The sequence below is a fragment of the Mesoplodon mirus genome (assembly GCF_964341445.2).
Source record: "Mesoplodon mirus genome assembly, chromosome: 19".
Lineage (NCBI taxonomy): Eukaryota > Metazoa > Chordata > Mammalia > Artiodactyla > Ziphiidae > Mesoplodon > Mesoplodon mirus.
Window position 1 is genome coordinate 57,596,797 of NC_138995.1, and position 21,483 is coordinate 57,618,279.

The 21,483-nt window shown below is 53.8% G+C and overlaps 1 protein-coding gene across 1 annotated transcript; it reads left to right on the forward strand.

Moving 5' to 3' along the window:
* Positions 1–1,511: 1,511 nt before the first annotated feature.
* Positions 1,512–20,323, forward strand: EHD2 (EH domain containing 2). Its single transcript, XM_082608054.1, has 6 exons — positions 1,512–1,632; positions 3,639–4,099; positions 4,630–4,727; positions 8,697–9,109; positions 15,910–16,074; positions 18,520–20,323. Exons 2-6 carry the CDS (start codon positions 3,696–3,698, stop codon positions 19,069–19,071), a joined length of 1,632 nt encoding a protein of 543 aa, XP_082464180.1. The 5' UTR covers positions 1,512–1,632; positions 3,639–3,695; the 3' UTR covers positions 19,072–20,323.
* The last annotated feature ends 1,160 nt before the right edge of the window (positions 20,324–21,483 follow it).

The window sequence follows — 21,483 nt, forward strand, 5'->3', positions numbered from 1 at the left end:
GGACACAGAGCAGGATTGGAACCCAAGATTGACAGTGTCCAAACTACAAGCTCACTGGCTGCCTTCTCCATCTTCTTTTTTTTTAGTTTATTTTTATTTATTTATTTATTTATTTATTTATTTGGGGCTGCGTTGGGTCTTCATTGCTGCTCGTGGGCTTTCTCTAGTTGCAGTGATCAGGGGACTACTCTTTGTTGAGGAGCACAGGCTCTAGGTGCACGGGCTTCCGTAGTTGTGGCACGCGGGCTTCAGTAGTTGTGGCGTGCGGGCTTCAGTAGTTGTGGCTCATGGGCGCTAGAGTGCAGGCTCAGCAGTTGTGGCGCAGGGGCTGAGTTGCTCTGCGGCATGTGGGATCTTCCCAGACCAGGGCTCGAACCCGTGTCCCCTGCATTGGCAGGTGGATTCTTAACTATCACTCCACCAGGGAAGTCCCTGAAGGCATATTCCTAACCACTGCGCCACCAGGGAAGTCCCATCAGTATATATTTTTAAATCCACAAGTCTGGTACTTTCCTGGTGGTCCAGTGGTTAAGACTCCACGCTTCCACTGCAGGGGGCCCCGGTTCGATCCCTGGTTGGGGGACTAAGATCCTGCATGCCGCACGGCCAAATAAAAAAAAAAAAATTTTTTTTTTAATCCACAAGTTTGTGACATGGTAATAGGGGCTGGTGTATCAGCGCACGATTGGCTGTGGGTCTAATCACTGATGAGTAAACAATCCCTAGAAATTCCAAAACAACCGAAGTGTGAGAACATTAGCGATTTCTCTTGGTGACAGTCTAAAATTCCTGCTCTCATGGAGCTCATGTTCTCGTGAGGGAGACCGTCGCTGAAGCAGAGAAATGTAAAATATGTAGAGTGGTGATAAAGACGGCAGAGAAGAATAAAGCAGCGATAATGGATAAATCGTGGGAGATCAGGGAGGGCTTCTCAGAGGAGGTGACATTTGGGTGGAGACCTGAAGGAGGGGAAAGAGGAAGCCACTTGGATCCCTGGGGGAGACAGCATTCCAGATGGAGGAACAAGAAGTGCAAAGGCCCTGAAGTTGGAAGGTTGTATGAGGAACAGCGAAGAGGCCAGTGTGGCTGAAGCTGAGTGAGTGAGGCGGAGAGAGAAGGAGCTGAGGGCAAAGGGAGCCCGCAGATCGTTCAGGGTCTTGTGGGCCACTCTGAGGGCTTTGGCTTCTACGTGGAGTGAGAGAAGAACCAAGGAGTGTTGTGAGCAGAGGAGCTTCATGAACTCGTTTAAGTTTTAAAATTATTATAACTGATAATAAATTATTATTATTATTGGTGTTCTTGTTTTATTATTACTATTCCCATCTTAGGAAGGGAGACAGGGATGGAGTTTGAACCCGGGACCGGGAGCCCGCGCACTCACCCATCTCGCAAAGGCGCCCTGCTACTCCCCACCGGGGGGCGCCAGAGGCCCGGCGCCCGGTTTCAGGGGGGGCGGTGGGGCGAGGGCGCCTTGTCCCGCCCCTCCCGTCCCTCCTCCCCGCTCTCGGCCCCACCCGGCTCAGACGGCTCCGGACTGGACCGCGAGCACACCCCGATCCGCGGGCGCCTTGAATCCCCGCGGGACCCCCGCCCAGCTCGCCCGCCCGGTCCAGCCGCCTGCACGCCCCATCGGTGAGTGGCCCCCGACCGCAGCTATCGCCTCCCAGCCTCCGCCCGCGGAGCCCCCGAGTCTGCCTGGGCTCTGAGTTATTCCCCTGCTCGCCAAAGACCCTCAGTCCCCACCCCAGTCACTGTGTAACGGTCTCCCGGGTCTCCCCACTCCCTTCCGAAACCTCCCTGTCTCCCCCACTCCCTCCAGCCCCTTCCAGTCTGTAACTGTGTCCCCCACTCTCCTCCTCCCTTCCAGTGTCTCCCACTCCCCCATCCTCTCAGCCAGAGGGGATCCCCTCCTTGGGGTCTCCCTCCACCGCCTTCATCCATCTCTGTCCTATCTGGTCCCTCCTCCCACCCACAAGCTCCTCTCCTACCTCACCAACCCTATCGCCTGTCCAGTCACCCCCAAAGCGTCCTTCCCAAGATGTCCCCCAGGTCCCTCCCTGCATAGGACACCACCCAGGGCTCCCTCCCTCTGCCAACATCCCAGGTCCTGGCTCCAGCCTCTCCTTTACCTCTCTGGCATACCTTCCCCGAATTCTTTTCCTTTTTTCTTTTTTAAGTATCATTATGATTTTATGTATTTTAACATATTTGATTTCCAGTTATTTTTGATGTTCAAATTGTCCCATCTTTGGCCAGTGGGAGTCCTGTCAAGCTGAGTCTGTCCCTGTGACATGCCCCATCTCTGTCTGAGCACTTCCCCACTGTCTGACCCAGGCTCACTTGTTCTTTCCCCACCTCAGCCCCAGAATCAGCCATTTCTCCAAGAAGCCTCAGTTTCTCTTTTAGTGGAATATGGTATTTAGAGACTCCAATCTGATGAAAAGTTGGTTCTGTGAAAAGATCAGTGCAATTATAAACATCCACTTAGACTGATCAAGGGGAAAAAAAAGAAAAAGCAGACACAAATGACTGATATCAGGAATGAAAGAGGGGACATCACTACAGATCCTACAGAGCATGAAAGGATAGTAAGGAAATGTAGAGAACATGGTCTGGGTGCTGGAAGTGCTCACTGCTGTTGGGTTGGTAATTATTTCTCTCCCTAACTCCTTAGACCTAGGATAGGAGTGCAGGCTCTGAGGTCAGGTTTCCTGGAGTCCCAGCTTGAGCACTTTCTAGCAAAGTGATCTTGGGCAAGCTACTGTTATCTTCTTGAACCTACATTTCCTTGTCAGAAAAGTGGGGATAATAATAGCCCTACCTGACAAGGTTTTTGTGAAGATTAAATGAGTTAGAGCAGTGTCTGGCATGCAGTGATCATAAATGTTACTATTCTTGTGAATGCCCAAGCCCCATCATGATCTGGGGGACCCAGGCTGTAGTTCAGACTCGTTTCTCATCCTTGTGCCCATGTGTCCAGCCACTCTGTCCATCCATTCCACAGCTCCAGGTCATGATACCCACCCCCATCCTCTCTGCCTAAATGCCCTTGTCATCCCCACTCTTTAGGGAGCAGCTCAAAAGTCAGCCCAGCCAGAACTTTCCCAATCCTGTGGTTGGCTCACCACGTCCCCCTCTGGTGCCTACAAGTCCACTTGCCCGGCATTTCCCAAGCATCATTGACTGCTTGGTGCCCAGGTTCTCTCCTCACTGGAGGCTCTGACTGTGGGGGCGGCTGGTCTCTGGAGTATTTCTGCATCCATAGCTCTTGACACATGGTGTGATTTCAGTGAAAATGTGCAAAATAATGGGAGGGGTGGAGGAGAAAGAAAAAGATGAAGGAATACACTTTTTCCAATCAGCTTCTGCATCGTTCCTTTTGTTTATCTCTTGGTCTTCCACCATCAGTCCCCCTTCTTCAATCATGCCATTGTTACTCTCTTTCTCTTCCTCCAGCTGGAATAATCACCTTCTTCCTCCTTCAGCCATCAACTCCTGCCATCCACCAACAGTGCTCTAAGAAGCTCCTCTTCCCTACCCATTCCACCATCTTTCTCCATCTATTCGACCTCCTGGCTCCCTTTCTTCTCCACCTCTTCCTCCAGGCAGTCCCCCATCAACATCCTCTCCTCCCACAGGTAGCTCTCCCCCTGTGCATCTCCATCAGCAAGCTCAGCAGGCAGTGTGCAGCCACCATGTTCAGCTGGCTGAAGCGGGGCGGGGCTCGGGGCCAGCAGCCCGAGGCCATCCGCACAGTGACCTCAGCCCTCAAGGAGCTGTACCGTGAAAAGCTGCTACCTCTCGAGGAGCACTACCGCTTCGGGGCCTTCCATTCACCAGCCCTGGAGGATGCTGACTTTGACGGCAAGCCCATGGTGCTGGTGGCCGGCCAGTACAGCACGGGCAAGACCAGCTTCATCCAGTACCTGCTGGAGCAGGAGGTGCCCGGCTCCCGGGTGGGGCCCGAGCCCACCACCGACTGCTTCGTGGCCGTCATGCATGGTGACACCGAGGGCACTGTGCCTGGCAACGCCCTCGTCGTTGACCCAGACAAGCCCTTCCGCAAACTCAACCCCTTTGGGAACACCTTCCTCAACAGGTGTGCAGCCAAGAGCCAGGAGTGCATCTTCCTGTCCCTGGCCCCCAACCCTGCCCCATCCCTGCCTCTGTTTCTCTCCTTTTCAGCCCCAATTCCCTTCTCTCTACTAGATCCTTCCTCTTCCTGCCTTCTCTAGGGGAGCAGTTAAGCCAGGGATGCATGGGTTCAACCGCTGTCTAGCTGGGTGGCCTTGGGCAAGTGACTTAACCTCTCTGTTTCTCTCCTATCCTCATCTGGAAAATGGGGATAACCATAGTCCTTACTCCATAGGGTTGTTGTGAGGACTAGATGAATTAACACCTACAAAGTGCTTAGAACAGCACCCGGCACAAAGTAAGTGCTCAATAAACATCAGCTCTGATTTTTTTTTTTTTATAGTTATTATTCTCTGTCCTGATCTTCCTTTTCTCTTTCAAGATTCTTCCCTTCCCTGAACCTGATTCTCCTCGGTGCAGTCCTGGGTTCCCTTCTTATGTGTCCTCTCCTCCCGCCCCTCCCTGCACTGACCCCTGACCTTCCCTCTACCCCAGGTTCATGTGCGCCCAGCTCCCCAATCAGGTCCTGGAGAGCATTAGTATCATCGACACCCCAGGCATCCTGTCGGGGGCCAAACAGAGAGTGAGCCGCGGTGAGTGAGGCCCGGATCTCTGGGTCTGAGGGGGGAGGGGCTGGGGGCCTGGACTCTTAGGTCTGAGCCGGGAGGGTCCCAGGGTCTCTGCTAGGACTTGGGCCTGTGTCCACCGGCCCTGCGCTGGTGGGGTAGCAGAAGGGAGCTGGTGGAAGGCTGTGATTCCTCCATGTTGGCACACGTTGAAGGGTGGGGGAGGCGTGTGGGTGAACACGTGCAAACGGGCTGCAGCTGCATATCTGGGTGGGTCTGAAAGATGGAGGGGGAGAGATCAAGGGAGACAGAGAGATACACAAAGTCAAAGATGGACAGAGATTCAGAGGGCGAGGCAGCGATACAGAGAGACAGGAGACCCAGCGAGGAGGCTGAGCCAGGCAGGCAGGCCCTTGGCCCGTGTGAGCTCTTGGCTCTGTGTCTGGGCCACAGATGGGGCCGAGGAGGACCTGGGAAGGGGAATCTGGGCGGGGGCCAAGGGCGGCCTGGAATTTATAAACAGCTGTGCAGGGGGAGCGCGGAGGGGAGGGGGTGAATTCCAGCGGGGCCTCGAGGGAGCCCGGCCCCCACCCTCATTCCACCCAGCACTTCTGTCCCCTTCCACCCCTGTCCCGCAAGGCCTCGGAGGCCAGAAACTGGGGCAAAGGAGGCTGCAGTGTGGGGCAGAGGGGAGTGGGAGGCCACTGCAGGGAGGCAAGGAGGCTGGGCCTCGGGGGGAGGGCGCGGACAGTTACGGGAGTCCCTGGCCCCTGGCCGCTGCCCAGGAGGCGCCTGTTCCCCGGAAGAGAGGCAGGAGGCAGCTGCAGAAGCAATGGGGTGGGGGAGCTTGGGGCGTGGGCCTGGGAGAGTCGGAAGGGAGGGAGGCCTCCAAGCCAGGGCAGGGGTGCAGGGTGGGAGCCCAAAGGAAGTGGGGAAGAGCAGAGAACAGGGTCTCCTTCCCTTTCAGCAGAGGTAGGGGAAGAGGAGAGTCCATCCGTCTGTCTGTAAGGATGTGTGTGTGTGCGTATGTGTGAGTGTCTGGGAGTTTGTGCCCGCGATTGTGGCAGGGTGTGACTTTGTGTGCGGCTCTGAGGGACTCCGGGGGGCTTTGTGGGACTGTGTGTGACAGTGACTGGTGGTGTCTCCATTTGTGGTTGTGAAACGTGTGTGTGAGCATGTCGGGCAAGGGAACTTTGCTGTGACTGCGTGGATCGTGTAGTGCGTGTCTGGGAAAGTGTGTCATTGTGGGTGTGACTCTGAGATGTCAGGGCTCTGCTTGGGATTGTACCTGTGTGTGACCGTGTAGGAAGGACTGAGGGGATTTTGTTGGATTGGGTGTGACCGCATTGGATTGCATCTCTGTATACAGTTGTGCCCTTGTGTGTACAGTGAGGGGGGGTGTACGTGTATGTGCATGAGTGTGTCTTTTGTGTAACTATATATGATTGTGTCTCTAGTTTGGTGCGTGTGCGAGTGTGCACGGGCTTGTGTGTGCCTGCTGCTGTTACTTTGTGTGGGTCTCACAACGTCTTTGCAATTGCGTGACCACGGATATCTGTGTAGGTTCCAGATTGTGAGCGGGGGTGTGTTTGGGAGTCTGCATCTTGTAGTGTGCGGCTCTGATGGTGTCCAGGTGTACGCTCCTGAGTGCACGAGTGTGTGTGTGCACGTGTGTGTACACTGGTGGAGCATGTGGCCTCTGCCTGGAATATCTGTGGAGGCCACACGTGTGTGATTGTAGCATAGTGGAGCCTTCTGGCGGGGTTCAGATCTGGCCTCTGCTCCTAAACTGTGGGACCTTGGCTGAGCCACTTAACCTCTCCATGCCTCAGTTTTCTCATCTGTAAAACGGGAACGTGATAGTATCAGCCTCATAGGTTGCCCTGAGGGTTCAATTTAAACGTCAAAATGTGTGAAGCACTTAGAGCAGTATGTGGCACACACTAGGTGCTGTGGAAGTGCCCATGATGACTGCTTTTCCTCTGCGAGGCTGTCGTGGTGCGCCCCCGGGTGCCTCTCTGCCACGTCTCCCGTTCCCGCGCTGACTCAACCTCCCTCCCTCCGTCCCTCCCTGCATGAGACACACTTTCCAAAGCCGGGCCACTGTGTGTGTTTCTGTAGACATTGGGGAGGGAGGAGGGGCCCCAGCTGCTGTCCCTCTGGTGACCTGGCCCTTTCTCCCCGAAAACAGTGTCACCCACGCCCACCCCATCCCATCCAGTCCCCAGTGGCTGCAGGAGCCTGCTTCCTCCCATGCAGGATTGGCCTGGCACCAGCTCCCCAGCAGAGCGTGGAGGCCCACGGGGCTGCTGCTCTGTTGCTTCCTACCTGCGTATCTGGAGTAAATCCCTTAACCTCTCTGTTCCTCAGTTTCCCCTTTTGGAAAATGGGGGTCATAAGAGTGCCTGTCTCCTGGGGTCATTTGGAAGATTCAATAAGTTGAATCGGGAAGGGCATGAGGTGACTTCGGGTGCATCAGCGATGGCTCCCTGTTCTGCCAGTTAACTCCTCATCCCCCAGGTTGCCACTCTGTTCCCTCCTCCTGGAAGCCCTCCCTGACCACCCAGCCTGGGTCAGGTGCTCCCCTCTGGGCTGCTGCATCCCAGCCTGACCACTCTGGACTGTGAGCCCAGTAAGGACAGACCTGGGGCTGCCTGAGCCACACTGTGTCCCCAGCACAGAGCAGGCGGCCCTGGGGGTGGCTCCTGGAAGACCCCCCAACGGCGCCTTGCAGGCATCATGAGGAATGTTTGTTGAGTGCTTGCCATGCGCCTAGCACCTTTTTTTTTTTATAAGGGTTTTATTGTGGTATAATTTACATGCCTAAAGCTCACTCATTTTAAGTGTATAGTTCAGTGTCAGGCACTGTTTAAGCTCTTTATATATCTTAGCTCATGTGTATTACTTAAAAAAATTTTTTTTTAATTTTATTTATTTATTTGGCCATGCGGCATGTGGGATCTTAGTTCCCCCACCAGGGATCGAACCCGCGCCCCCTGCATTGGAAGCAAGGAGTCTTAACCACTGGGCCACCAGGGAAGTCCCCTCATGTGTATTCTTTTAATCTTCACACAGTTCTAGGAGGTAGGTCCTATGATGATTTCCATTTTACTGAGGAGGAAACGGGTTCAGAGAGGTTACCTGCTTGCTTGAGGTCACCTAGCTGATGGGGGCGGAGCCAGGATTCAAACGCGGGTCTTCCCAACTGCCAAGTCGGGGGGTCTCAACTGCTCCTCTCTTCTCTCCCAAGCGTCACTTGTTGCTGAATGAATGAGCGAACCAGCAAAAAAAGCAAACAGCGTGAATGAATGAGTGAGTGAGGAAATGAAAGGTGAAAGGAATGAATGAATGGACCCAGGAGCCAGCTGTTGGGATGGGTGCCCCACAAAGGCAAGGACCTTGTCTGAGTGTTCTCTGTGGGACCCCCAGTGCCCAGGACAGGGCCTGGCACACAGAAGACTCAGTAAATGTTGTTAATAAATTTAAAATATTTAACATCTGCTATGGCAAGAGCATAACCAGGGCCCGAGTGAAATCTTTAGTTGCTGGATGGTGGGGAGATCTGACAGATCCTGGGGAGGGGCTGGGGTGATGGAGGCACTCGGGGGCCTTGCGGGGGGTGGGGGTGGGTTGTCCATAGAAGCACAGCGAGTCTATTAGGAACACTTCAGTGTTTCAATAACTGGACCAATGCCCGCTGCTAATATCTGCCTAAAGAATGAATAAAAAAGGGGAGGGGGTGATTGTCCCCTGTAGTCAGATGGCCTGAGAGACGGGGGCCAGGGTGATGGGGGAAATTCTGAGGGCTGTGGAGACAGAACTGTGGGGCGCTCTTGGGGCCTCAGCTGTTTCTCATAGACAAAAATTTCGAAGGTTAACAACCTGAACATCCGGTACAGTCTAACTTGAGTCCAAAGGAATGGCTGCATCCCAGTGGCTGGAGGCTCGGGCGCTGACCTCTGCCCCCGGCGCCCCTGTACCACCCCCTCCCCCTAGGCTACGACTTCCCGGCAGTGCTGCGCTGGTTCGCCGAGCGCGTGGACCTCATCATCCTGCTCTTCGATGCTCACAAGCTGGAGATCTCAGACGAGTTCTCGGAGGCCATCGGCGCCCTGCGAGGCCACGAGGACAAGATCCGCGTGGTGCTCAACAAGGCTGACATGGTGGAGACGCAGCAGCTGATGCGCGTCTACGGGGCGCTCATGTGGGCGCTGGGCAAGGTGGTGGGCACACCCGAGGTGCTGCGCGTCTACATCGGTTCCTTCTGGTCCCAGCCCCTCCTGGTACCTGACAACCGGCGCCTCTTCGAGCTGGAGGAGCAGGACCTCTTCCGCGACATCCAGGGCCTGCCGCGCCACGCCGCACTGCGCAAGCTCAATGATCTGGTGAAGAGGGCCCGGCTGGTGCGGGTGAGCAGTAGTGGGGGGCTGGCTGAGCAGTAACCGGGGCTGGGGAGGTAGCGGCAGCTCTTTGCCTTTCCTCTGATCCTCCTCTACTTGACTGCTGGTCCCTGGCATCAACTCTCTGATTAGTTAAGTTCTCTAATCTGAGAAAGTTCTCCTGCTGTGCCTGGCCCTGTGCTGGGTGGTGCTGGGAACACAGCAGTGACCAAGGCAGTCCAGGGGAGAAGACCACCCCATCCCCAGACAGTGACCATCCAACATGGTCAGGGCTGAGACTGGGGAGCCCAGCGGAAATCCAGGAGGGCTTCTTGGAGGAGAGGGCATCTGAGCTGCAAACTGGAGGATGAGGAGGACAAAGAGGGGAAGAGATTCTAGAAAGCAGGACCAGCAAGTGTGGGGACTGGAGATGAGAACATGGCCAGTTCAAGGAAGAGGAAAAAATGTCAGTGCTGAAGCCAGTGTAGACAGTGGGAGTAACTGAATCTGAGGCTAGGGTCAGGGGTGGGGTGGGGTGGGTGAGAGATCACCCAGGGCTGTGGCCTGGAGCTTGTGCTTTGTCCTGAGGGCACTGGGGAGCCATGGAAGGATTCAGAGCAGGGGAGGGACCGGGTCAGACTCTAGCTGCCTTCTGGAGGGTGGATTCAAGGGCAGTGAGACTCGGCTCCCAGACCAGGGAGGAGGCTGGGGATTGAGGAACAGGAGGAGCCTGGATCAAGACAGGGCCTCCGGGACTGGGAGGGCAGAACACTGGTTTAAGAGCGTTTTGGAGGACGACTGGAACATTCACAGGGGAGGCTGCCTGCCAGGGTGGAGGTGGGGCAGGAAGCTGGGCAGGCAGGGAGGCCTGGAAGGTTATGGGGGATGGAGGAGCCTGAGGTGTTGGTTTAAGGAGCTGCAGAGAGGGGGTGAGTCAGAGCCCCACCCCCACCCCAGGAATCCTCCTTGGGAGGGAGCCGCCCAGTGTGGTCGGCTCCTGAGGGCTCCAGAATCCACCTTTCTCTCGTCCTCTGCCCAGGCCCTGGACTGTCTCCGTCCGTCTTTCTGTCTCTCTGTGTGTGTGTCTCTCTCTACATCTCATTTCTACCTCTTTCTCAGTTTCTCTCTCCCCCTCTCTCTTCCTCTTCTCTTCCCTCATTCATTCTCTTTTCTGTCTTTCTCCATTCTCCCTCTCTCAGTCCCCCCTCCCTCCCTCAGTCTCCCCCTGGGTCACCCTCTTCCCCTACGGACCCCGGTCCCCTAGGTCCCTCGGGGAAGCAGACAGCAGCGGGAGGGGGAGCCCAGGGTCCGTGAGACCCAGGGGTGGGGTGGGGCCGGACACCTGGTGCCCCCGCCACGCAGGAGGTGGCTCCGGAAACCCAGACAAACCCCGGAGTCCGGGACCCGCGCCCCGGCCTACCCGGCCTACCCCGCCCACCCACGTTATCTCTTCCTGGCACCTTCCACGGCTTCCTCTCTGGAAAAGCCATTAGTGCCTGGCCTCCTCCTGTCTTCTGGGTTCCCGAGGAGCCGCCCTTAGGCCCCGCCCCCTCTCCCCATTGGCCCGCTCTCGCAGGCCCCACCCACCGGCCTGGCCACACCCCTGCCCTGATTGGCCTCCTCAGACCTGCAGACCACTCCTTCCCCTTCCTCCTGCAAATCCATCTATGGCTCCCCAGTACCAATCAAGACACAGGGTCTACAATGACCAAGCCTTGTTGCTTCCCCCCTGCCCCGTGTCACCCGCTCATCCCTCACGTGTGATTCTGCCACACTTGGTCCAGCCACCAAACAGCAGCACACACCGTTTACCTCCCCATATGCTCTCCCCAACAGTACAAGGCCTTTCCGCACTCTTGGTAACTACCCCTCTGTGCCTCAGTTTCCCTGTCTGTCCCAGTGTCTGATGTGGATGTGGATGAGTCCTCTGGCTCTGCCCTTTGGTTGAAGTGGTAGCTGCTGCTAGAAGGGGCGATTTCACTGTGATGTGACACTTGAGGCCAAGGTCTTGGGAGGTTCTGATTCTAAAGGTGCCGTGAACCTTCATACCGAGCTCGCTGAGGTGACTCGATAGCATTAATTCAACAACCAATTATTGAGCGCCTACAATGTGCTCCTGCACTGTTCTAGGTCCTGGGGATAGAACAGGGAACAAAACCAGATAAAGTTTCTTTTCTTGTAGAATTGCTTTTTAATTGGGAAGTGGATGTTAAACAAATTAATTTCTAATATTATATTGTATGTAATAAGGATTATGAAGAAAAATGAAGCAGAGAGACTGGTGAGAGGCTATTTTAGGGTCATTGGGGAAGGTCTCCTAGAGGAGGCGATGTTTGAGCAGAGGCCTGAAGGAGGGGAAGCGGTGAGCAGAGTGGAGATCTGGGGGAGACCATACCCAGGCAGAGGGAACAGCAAGCGCAAAGGCCCTGAGGCCGGGACATGCTTGAACAAGGAGCCCAGGGTGGTGGAGATGGGAGATGAGGATTCAGAGCCAGCCAAGATGCCACCAAAATGTTTAGCATTCTAAACCTATGACTCATTAAAAGGACTTTTTTTTTAACATCTTCATTGGAGTATAATTGCTTTACAATGGTGTGTTAGTTTCTGCTTTATAACAAAGTGAATCAACTATACATATACATATATCCCCATATCTCATCCTTCTTTCGTCTCCCTCCTACCCTCCCTATCCCACCCCTCTAGGTGGTCACAAAGCACCGAGCTGATCTCCCTATGCTATGCGGCTGCTTCCCACTCGCTCTCTATTTTACATTTGGTAGTGTATATATGTCCATGCCACTCTCTCACTTCATCCCAGCTTACCCTTTCCCCCTCCCTGTGTCCTCAAGTCCTACATCTTTACATTTGCGTCTTTATTCCTGTCCTGCCTCTAGGTTCTTCATTAAAAGGACTTTTTAATGAGTGCTTTTTTTTATTAATTTAATTTTATTCAATACCTATTATTTGAGAGATAGCATAGTATCTTTTTTTTTTTAAGACACCAATTGTACTTGAACATTTGTTACTTTTTTAAAAAAAATTATTTAATTACTTTTGGCTGTGTTGGGTCTTCGTTTCTGTGTGACGGCTTTCTCTAGTTGCAGCAAGCGGGGGCCACTCTTCATCGCGGTGTGCGGGCCTCTCACTATCACGGCCTCTCTTGTTGTGGAGCACAGGCTCCAGACGCACAAGCTCAGTAGTTGTAGCTCACGGGCCTAGTTGCTCCGCGGCATGTGGGATCTTCCCAGGCCAGGGCTCAAACCCATGTCCCCTGCATTAGCAGGCAGATTCTCAACCACTGCACCACCAGGGAAGCCCTAAAAGGACTTTTTAACAAGTGCTTTTAATTGAACATTTAAGACCATCTCATGGGAAGGCACTCATGTTCTGTCAAACGTGCCCCCTCCCACTTCTGACCCCAATGGCTCTCAGGTTCTCTTCCCTGCAGGCAACCCCCGTGGGTAGTTTCTTGTGTCTTTTTCGAGATATATTCTTTTTTTTTTTTTTTTTTTTTTTTTTTTTTTTTTTTTTGTGGTACGCAGGCCTCTCTCACTGTTGTGGCCTCTCCCGTTGCGGAGCACAGGCTCCGGACGCGCAGGCTCAGTGGCCATGGCTCATGGGCCTAGACACTCCGCGGCACGTGGGATCTTCCTGGACCAGGGCACGAACCCGTGTCCCCTGCATCGGCAGGCGGACTCTCAACCACTGCGCCACCAGGGAAGCCCTCTATTTTTATTTAAGCCTATCCATTTAATTATTGAGCTTCCTATTAAAAATAGGACATATGAATGCTCATTTTTTTTCCTCTCCTTGTTTGCTTTTTTTAATAAAAATATTTATTTATTTGGCTGCGGCGGGTCTTAGTTGCAGCGTGAGGGATCTTCATTGCAGCGTGCAGGATCTTCAGTTGCGGCACAGGGGATCTTTTAGTTGCAGCATGTAGGATCTAGTTCGCTGACCAGGGATTGAACCCGGGCACCCTGCATTGGGAGTGCAGAGTCTCAGCCCCTGGACTACCAGGGAAGCCCCTCCTTGTTTGCTTTTTGATAACTTATGAGATCGTGGCTCAAAGGTTCTCAAGTTCATTGGTTTATTCCACAAATATTTCTTGAGTCTTTTCTCTGCACACTGTGCCGGCGCTGTGGACAGAGGGAACAGACAAGGTCCCAGCCCTCCTGAAGCTCACATTCTGATGGAAGGAGACAGAATAAGTAAACTAACAGATAAATGAAATAATGGTGAATTGTGATAAGTGCTGTGAATGAAACAATAAAAGTAAAGGTAGAAAGGAATTGGATGATGGTGCTTGCGGCACCTGCTTCCCATAGGATGGCCTCTGTGAGGAGGTGACATCAAAAGGAAGCTGAAGGGGCTTCCCTGGTGGCGCAGTGGTTGAGAGTCTGCCTGCCGATTCAGGGGACACGGGTTCGTGCCCCAGTCTGGGAGGATCCCACACGCCGCGGAGCGGCTGGGCCCGTGAGCCATGGCTACTGAGCCTGCGCGTCCAGGGACTGTGCTCCGCAACGGGAGAGGCCACAACAGTGACAGGCCCATGTACCATAAAAAAAAAAGAAGCTGAAGGAGCCAGTTGTTGGGAGACTAAGGCAGAGTTCCAGGCGGGGAGTAGCACGTGCAAAGGCCCTGAGGTAGGAAAGTGGTTGGCATGCTGATAAAAAAAGGATGGCAGGTGAGGAAGCTGGAGCAGATGGAGGGAGATAAACTTGCATGAAGCGGCCAAGTCGTGTAGAGCAGTCTCAGCCTCTCATTACACTCTTAAAAATTATTGAGGCCCCCAAAGAGTTTGTATGTACACGGATTAAATCTTTCTGTATTAACCATATTAGAAGTTAAAACTGAGGGTATTCCCTAGCGGTCCAGTGACTAGGACTCAGCACTTTCACTGCCATGGCCTGGGTTCAGTCCCTTATCGGGGAACTAAGATCCCACAAGCCTCGCGTTACATCCAAAAAAAAAAAAAAAAAGTAAGTTAATACTGAGAAAACGTTTCATATTTATTTCTCTCATAATATTAATTAACCAACAATACTTATATAATTATTTTTTTCACCTGTGCCGCGTGGCTTGCGAGATCTTAGTTCCCCGACCAGGGATCAAACCTTTGCCCTCAGCAGTGAGAGCACAGAGTCCTAACCACTGGACCACCAGGGAATTCCCAAACAATACTTATATCCTTATTAATAAGTAACATTTATTATAAATGTTACCTATACATTTTGATCATGTGGATGTATACTAATGAACAGATAATGATAATAATTAACATTGTAAGATCATTTAAAATAGCAAGAAAAAATCTACTACCTGTTAACCTAAGTAACAGATGTTGTATGAAGATTAACTGTTTTCCAAACCCCCAAAAAAACCCAACTTAGGGAGGACAGTGGCCCTGTTTTACATGTTTGCAAATCTCCTTAATGTCTGGCTTCAGAGGAGACATCTGGATTTGCGCATCTGTTTCTGCAGTCAATTGCAATATCTTTTAGCCTTTAAAAACTCGACTGTCTGCTGGGGAGGAAATGAGAGTTAAAAAGACACACAGCACCTTAATATTCTTATGAAAATAGTTTTGAGTCTGCAAATCCCTGAAAGGGTCTCGGGGACCCCTGGGCCACGCTTTGAGAATTGCTGAAGTAGGGCCTTGTCAGCTGTGGGAGGAATTTTGCACTTGGATAAGAAGCAAATTGATACATAGTAGCAGTGTCTCATGGTGCCAGCACTTGTTCCTTAAAAAAGCAAAACAGGGCTTCCCTGGTGGTGCAGTGGTTGAGAATCTGCCTGCCAGTGCAGGGGACACAGGTTTGAGCCCTGGTCTGGGAGGATCCCACGTGCCGCGGAGCAACTAGGCCCGTGAGCCAAAACTACTGAGCCTGCGTGTCTGGAGCCTGTGCCCCGCAACAAGAGAGGCCGCGATAGTGAGAGGCCCCCGCATCGCGATGAAGAGTAGTGGCCCCCGCTCGCCGCAACTAGAGAAAGCCCTCACACAGAAACAAAGACCCGACACAGCAAAAATAAATAAATTAATATCCTTCTTAAAAAAAAAAGTCAGATTGACTGAATTAATTTTTTTTAATTAAAAAAAAAAGCAAAACAAAACAAAACAAAACAAAAACGACCCTCCAGCTGCTACTTCATGGGGAAAGGATTGGAGGGGCTGGAGGGGCCAGAGGGAAAGCCAGGAGTCCAGTAGGGTGACTGGTGTGTCCCCCCAGGCAAATGATGGGACTGCTGGGATTGGGGGTACAGCAACTGAGGTGCAGAGAAATGGAAAAGTAGAAGAGAGATTTAGGAGTTAAAGGGGCTCGCTGATGAAATAGATGTGGCCAGTGAGGAGAGAGAATCAAATCAGGAATGATTTCCAGATTTCTGGGCTCCACTGGGTAGGGAGAAGTGGAGGTGCCGTTTGTCTCCCGAGATGGGCACAGCTGAGAGTGGCACAGCTCTGGGGGCTGGACCTGAATTCTATTGCGGGCGTCCTAAGACGGAGCTGTCCAGGAATGTTGACAAGGCAATCAGCTCTGAGTCTTGAGCTCCAGGGAGAGGCCAGGGCTGGTATGTAGATTTGGCAGTGGACATGGAGGGAGGTTTATGCCATGGGAGGGGCTGAGAGTACCTAGAAGAGATGGGAAGCCCTTGTACCCACGGCAGCAGCAGCTCACCTGTAATTGTTAGAAATGCACATTCTCAGGCCCCACCCCAGACCTAGTGAATCAGAAACTCCGGGCAACCCATGTTTTAACGAGCCCCACGGGTGACTGTGAGGCAGCGGGTGACTGTGAGGCAGGCTCAGGTGAGAACTCTCCTCCCCACAGGTTCACACCTACATCATCAGCTACCTGAAGAAGGAGATGCCCTCCGTGTTTGGGAAGGAGAACAAGAAGAAGCAGCTGATCCTCAAGTTGCCTGTCATCTTTGCCAAGATTCAACTGGAGCATCACATATCTCCTGGTGACTTCCCGGACTGCCAGAAGATGCAGGTGGGAGGCCACCCAGGAGCAAGGCAGCAGGGGTGATGTGATGGGAAGGTTGGCTTCCATGGGCTCCGGGATGGGACCTTGAAAACTAGAGGGATGGATGGCAGATTCCTGAAAGCACTTCCCGCAAATGATTCTGTGGGAGCGTGGTTTTGTGAATTAAGGGAGTGAACAGCAAACCCAAAGCAACTGTGGCTTAGTTAGGTTAGAAGTTTATTTCTCTCCTTCATAAATGTCCTGGAATATGGTCCAGGGCTGGTTTGGTGCTTTACAGAGCCAGGGACCCAGTCTCCTTCTGTCTTAATTTTCCTCCAAGTCTGGCCTCCAGTCCCAAGAACCCCCTCATGGTACAAAATGGCTGTGGAAACTCCAGCCATTGTGTCTGCATTCCAGCCAGCAAGAAGAGGGGGAGGAGCGGGGTGGGAGGGGAAGCTAATGGTACAGTCTCTCTCTTTAAGAACACTTACTAGAACAGTGCTGTCCAATAGTACTTTCTATGGTGACTTTCTATGCCGTGCTGTCCAATGTGGTAGCCACTAGCCACATTAAAACTGAAATTTTTGTTTTTAATTTTAACTAATTTAAATTTAAATAACCACATGTGGCTACTGTATTGAACAGGGCAATTCTAGAGTTGCATGTGCAACTTGTACTGACATCCAGTTGGCTAGAACTTAGTCACATGGCCACAGCTGCTGCAAGGGAAGCTGGGAAATGTAGTCTTTTCTCTAGGTGGCCAGATGCCCAGGTAACATTCAGGGATTCCATACCGAGGAAGAAAGGAAGATGGATATTGGGGGATAACCGGAGGCTCCTCACATGTCCAGGCCTAGGATTAACCAGTGTCGGGGAAAGCACTGAGTCTGGGTGTGGCAGCCTGGGGTAAATGAAGAGCCACAGGAGGTGGGCAGGGCAGGAGTGACCAATGGATGTGGGGACAGAGGTCCAGGCTCAGGCATGGAGGCGAGGACTAGTGCCCCTAGCCCAGGCTCTGTTTTGAGGTTGTGTTAGGCTGATACTGGAAGCCTGTGACCTTTAGGTCTTAGATATTTCTAGTCCAATACCGAAGAATTATAATAGAATGAATTTCGCGTTGGTCACTGACTAGCTCTGTGAACCTGGTCAAGTCACTTAACTTTTCTGAGCCTCAGTTTCTTCAACTGGAAAATTGGCATTCTGATAGTATCTACCTTGGATGCTTAACTGGCTAGTGTTCGCGACTTCCTTAGACAGTGTCTGGCACAGAGTTTGGGCCGAATCAAGGTTTCTCAGCCTCCACACTCCTGACATTTGGGGCCAGATAATTCTTCCTTGTAGGGGGTGTCCTGTGCATTGCAGGCTGTTTAGCAGCATCTCTGGCCTCTATTCACTAGATGCCAGTAGCACCCCCGAGTTGTGACAATCAAAAATGTCTCCAGATATTGCCCACTGCCCCCTGGGGGACACCATCATCCCTGGTTGAGAGCCGCTGGGCTAGATAAAGAGCAGCTGTGAATATTACGCTGACATTTATTGAGCACTTCATCCAGATGAATTCATTGAGCCTTTCCCACCTCCCAGTGAGGGGAGTGCTAGTTCTCAACCTGTTTTACAAATCTGGGAACTGACAGGGAAACCAGAGAGGTCAAGTCACTTGACTGAGGACACACAGCTCCCAAGTGGCAGAGCTGGGCTGGAACCTGGGCAGCCTGGCCCTGGAGTCCTCCCTACTCATCACCATTAATCACACCCCCGTCTTTTATGGTCATCATCAGTAGAGCTCTCTGCCTTGGCTCTGGAAATTAATGTGGTGCTGCGATATGGATCGGTCTTTGCTGCAACCCTTCTGGTGCAATCGCTTTAACAGCTGCACGTGTGAGAAGCAGCGTGACCACAAACCCAGCCCTGCAGTGGCTCTAGCACCAGATGACTTCTTGCCCCGGGGGTGGGGAGTAGTCCCAGGATCTCCTGATGACCTGTCCATCCCAAACCTAACCTCCAAATATGGAGCAAGCCACTTAGCCCTTTCTGTGTGGTGGGGTAACAGAGCCAGCAGGCTGGCAGGAATTGCATTTTCTCAACTTGCATAATGGTGGGGATGCTGACTGGGCAGCTGGGGTGCCGTAGAGGGTGTGCAGGACTGAGGGCTGACGGGTGCACTCTGGTAAAGCCGTGGCTGATGTCAAAATGTTGAAATCCTTCTCTACCAGCTGGTGAAAGGCCCCTGCTCTCCCTACTGTCCAGGGATTCTGGGGTCATGCCTGGCACTGGGTGGGGTGGGGGACACTGTGGGACCTTGCTGCCCAAGTCTCTTCTGAGTGGTGGGTACCCAAGCGGATTGGGGTGTTCAGATAATCAAATACTTCTGCACCTCTCTGTCAAGAGCTGCCCAAGTGTCCCGGAGCCAGCACGGGGCTGGGGGGCTTCGGGATGGTGCCCCCTGACTTCTCTGTGTCCCCCTCCCCACAGGAGCTGCTGATGGCCCACGACTTCACCAAGTTCCATTCGTTGAAGCCAAAGCTGCTAGAGGCGCTGGATGAGATGCTGACCCACGACATTGCCAAGCTCATGCCCCTGCTCCGGCAGGAGGAGCTGGAAAGCACAGATGTGGGCGTGCAGGGGGGCGCTTTCGAGGGCACCCACATGGGCCCCTTCGTGGAGCGGGGGCCTGACGAGGCCCTGGAGGACGGCGAGGAGGGCTCGGATGATGAGAGTGAGTGGGTGGTGACCAAGGACAAGTCCAAATATGACGAGATCTTCTACAACCTGGCGCCGTCCGATGGCAAGCTGAGCGGCACCAAGGCCAAGACCTGGATGGTGGGTACCAAGCTCCCCAACTCTGTGCTGGGCCGCATCTGGAAGCTGAGCGATGTTGACCGAGATGGCATGCTGGACGACGAGGAGTTCGCCCTGGCCAGCCACCTCATCGAGGCCAAGCTCGAGGGCCACGGGCTGCCCACCAACCTGCCCCGCCGCCTGGTGCCACCTTCCAAGCGGCGCCACAAGGGCTCCGCTGAGTGAGCCAGCCACTGCCTGCCGGCCCTTCCTCCCTCTTGCCCTGCTGTGGCTCCCCAGCTCCGGATGGCTGCACGCACACCCCCACCCCAGCCCACGTGCACCCTGCCTGCCCACTCTCCCAGCTGTAAGGATGGGGGTCCCTCTGCCCCCCACTACCAAACAGTGGGGACCAGGGGAGGGGCAAGGCTTCTCTGCCCACCCTTCACACCTCTACCCTCACGTACACTTAGCACATCATTCCAACACTAATACACACACACACACATACACACACACACACAGAAGCATCCATCCGTGCATCATTCATTCAAATATTTGTCTGAGCACCTACTATGTTCAGGGCTCCTTCTAGGCACTGGGGATTACAGCAGAGAGCAAAACAGACACCTCTATATGCCCTCATGGAGCTGACATTCTCAGGAGAAAGCCCCTACAGAATCACTCAAACACACAGAGACACACCCAGGCCTAACCCGTCTGATCCCTGATTCTGAGCAGGACCCCTCATAAGTGAGCGGCCACTTGGTTGAAATGACTAACAGGGGTCCCCTTGCCCTGCTTCCTCTTGCCCAGCCAGGCGGGGACCCTCCACCCCATGGTGTCCTCAGGTCTTGGCACCAGTGGGGGCTCGGGGGGAGACAAACCTCCTACTTCCTCAGCTGGCCCCCCAGCCCCTCCCCCCAGTCCCTGCCCCACCCCTTTCTTTAAGAAGGATCCTCTGCAGACCAAACCCCGCCTTCCATCCCTGCTCCTCCCAGAAGGCGTCCACTCTGAGGCCTTTCTGTCCTCCACTCACCTGCCCTGGATTGAAAGCCCAGCCTGCTCCCCCCGCCTCAGGCTCCCACAGCTGGTGGTCCGAAGTTTAGACTCTGCTGGGGCACAGCCTCTCGGCCCACCATCAGTCCATATTTAAGTGGAGCCCCTGCCAGATAGGCCTCAGGATGTTATTTTAGTCCCCTTTCCAGGGACGGCGTGGGGGGAGGGGCTCTTGGTGCTACAACCCTCCCTCCCCTCCCCTAAAGGGAACTCTCACCCCCCTACACACACACCTTTTCCTGCCTTCACTACGTATTAGTGCTTGACCCTGGTGGAGGACCACACGGAAAAGATGGGGAAGCGCGAAACAGATGGGGACGATGCCCCCTCCAGGGTGCTCGCGGGGATTCCCACGCCCATCACCCCTCACCCCGTGCCTGGGAGGGGACTGTGAACGTGATAGCGTTCCCACAGTGCAAATAAAGCCATGGCTTCTTTCCCTGTGGGAGTCAGGCTGTCTTGGGATGGGTTAGAGGTGGGGGTCGCTCTCCCCCCCAAACACCCTGGGCAAGGAGAGCCCTGGGCAGAACTTCAGGGGGGTACCCTCCAAGCTCTCAGGGGCAGAGGTGGAGGCCGTGACTCAATGCTGCGGGAGCCTGATGACTCAGGCCTGGGCTGGGGACCAGACCGACATATTTTCCGAAGAAAAGTTACTCTGAGGCCCTCCCTCTGGGACATCCCTCCCTCAAACCTCCTGCCGCGGGGGCCTGGGAACCAAGCCCTGGGCCGTGGGGTTGTGTGTATGTGTGTGTGTGCCAACTTGGTTACAAGGTGCCCCCGTCCTCCTCCCTGCCCGCCGACGTCCACCCACACAACCTGGGTACACAGCTCCTGACACGTTAACACCGAGGACAAGCAGGCTCCCGGAGGGGGAGGAGGTGATGCTGCCCATCAGGACCACCAAAGTGTGCGCACGCGCTCCCTCACGCCCAGGGGGAACCCCGCTCGTGGTCCCGCCGACTCACAGCCAAGGCCACACCCACGGCCCCCGGGACACGCTGGCCTCGCGCCCTCCCCGCCCACGCGCGCCCGGTGGCGCGGCTCCCGGCGCCCCCTCGTGGACACACGACAGCTAGGCTGGCCGGTCGCTGAAACCCCTGCCCCAGTTGGTTGGTGATCAGTTCTTCAGGGCCAAATCCCGGGCCTGTCACCTTCCCCAGGCCGAGTTCCGCTGTGTGAACCCCCGCGTGGCGCCTTCCTTATCTGTGCCTTTTTCCTTTTCGAGTGGAGAACGGCCTTATGAGGCTCTGGATCCCTACGGATGGTTGCCAGGGCCCAAGGGCATCTGAGCTCCCTTCCTTACTTGTAAACAGCATAGATTAATTGATTCTAAGATAAAGTCTCAGGGGACGAGGTAATAACAATAGTTAACATTTAGATCCCGGCACAATCTTAAGGGTTTTGTATATATTACCTTGTTTAATCTCCAGAATAACCTATGAGGCAGATGAACCATTATCGCCCCCATTTTACGGATGAAGCAACTGAGGCACAACTATGTAACTTACCGAAGATTAATGATTCTGAGCCTGTGCTTCTAGGGTTCTAATAATGTATGTTTCTAACATTTCTCGCACGTAAATGTTCTGTGCTCCCAAC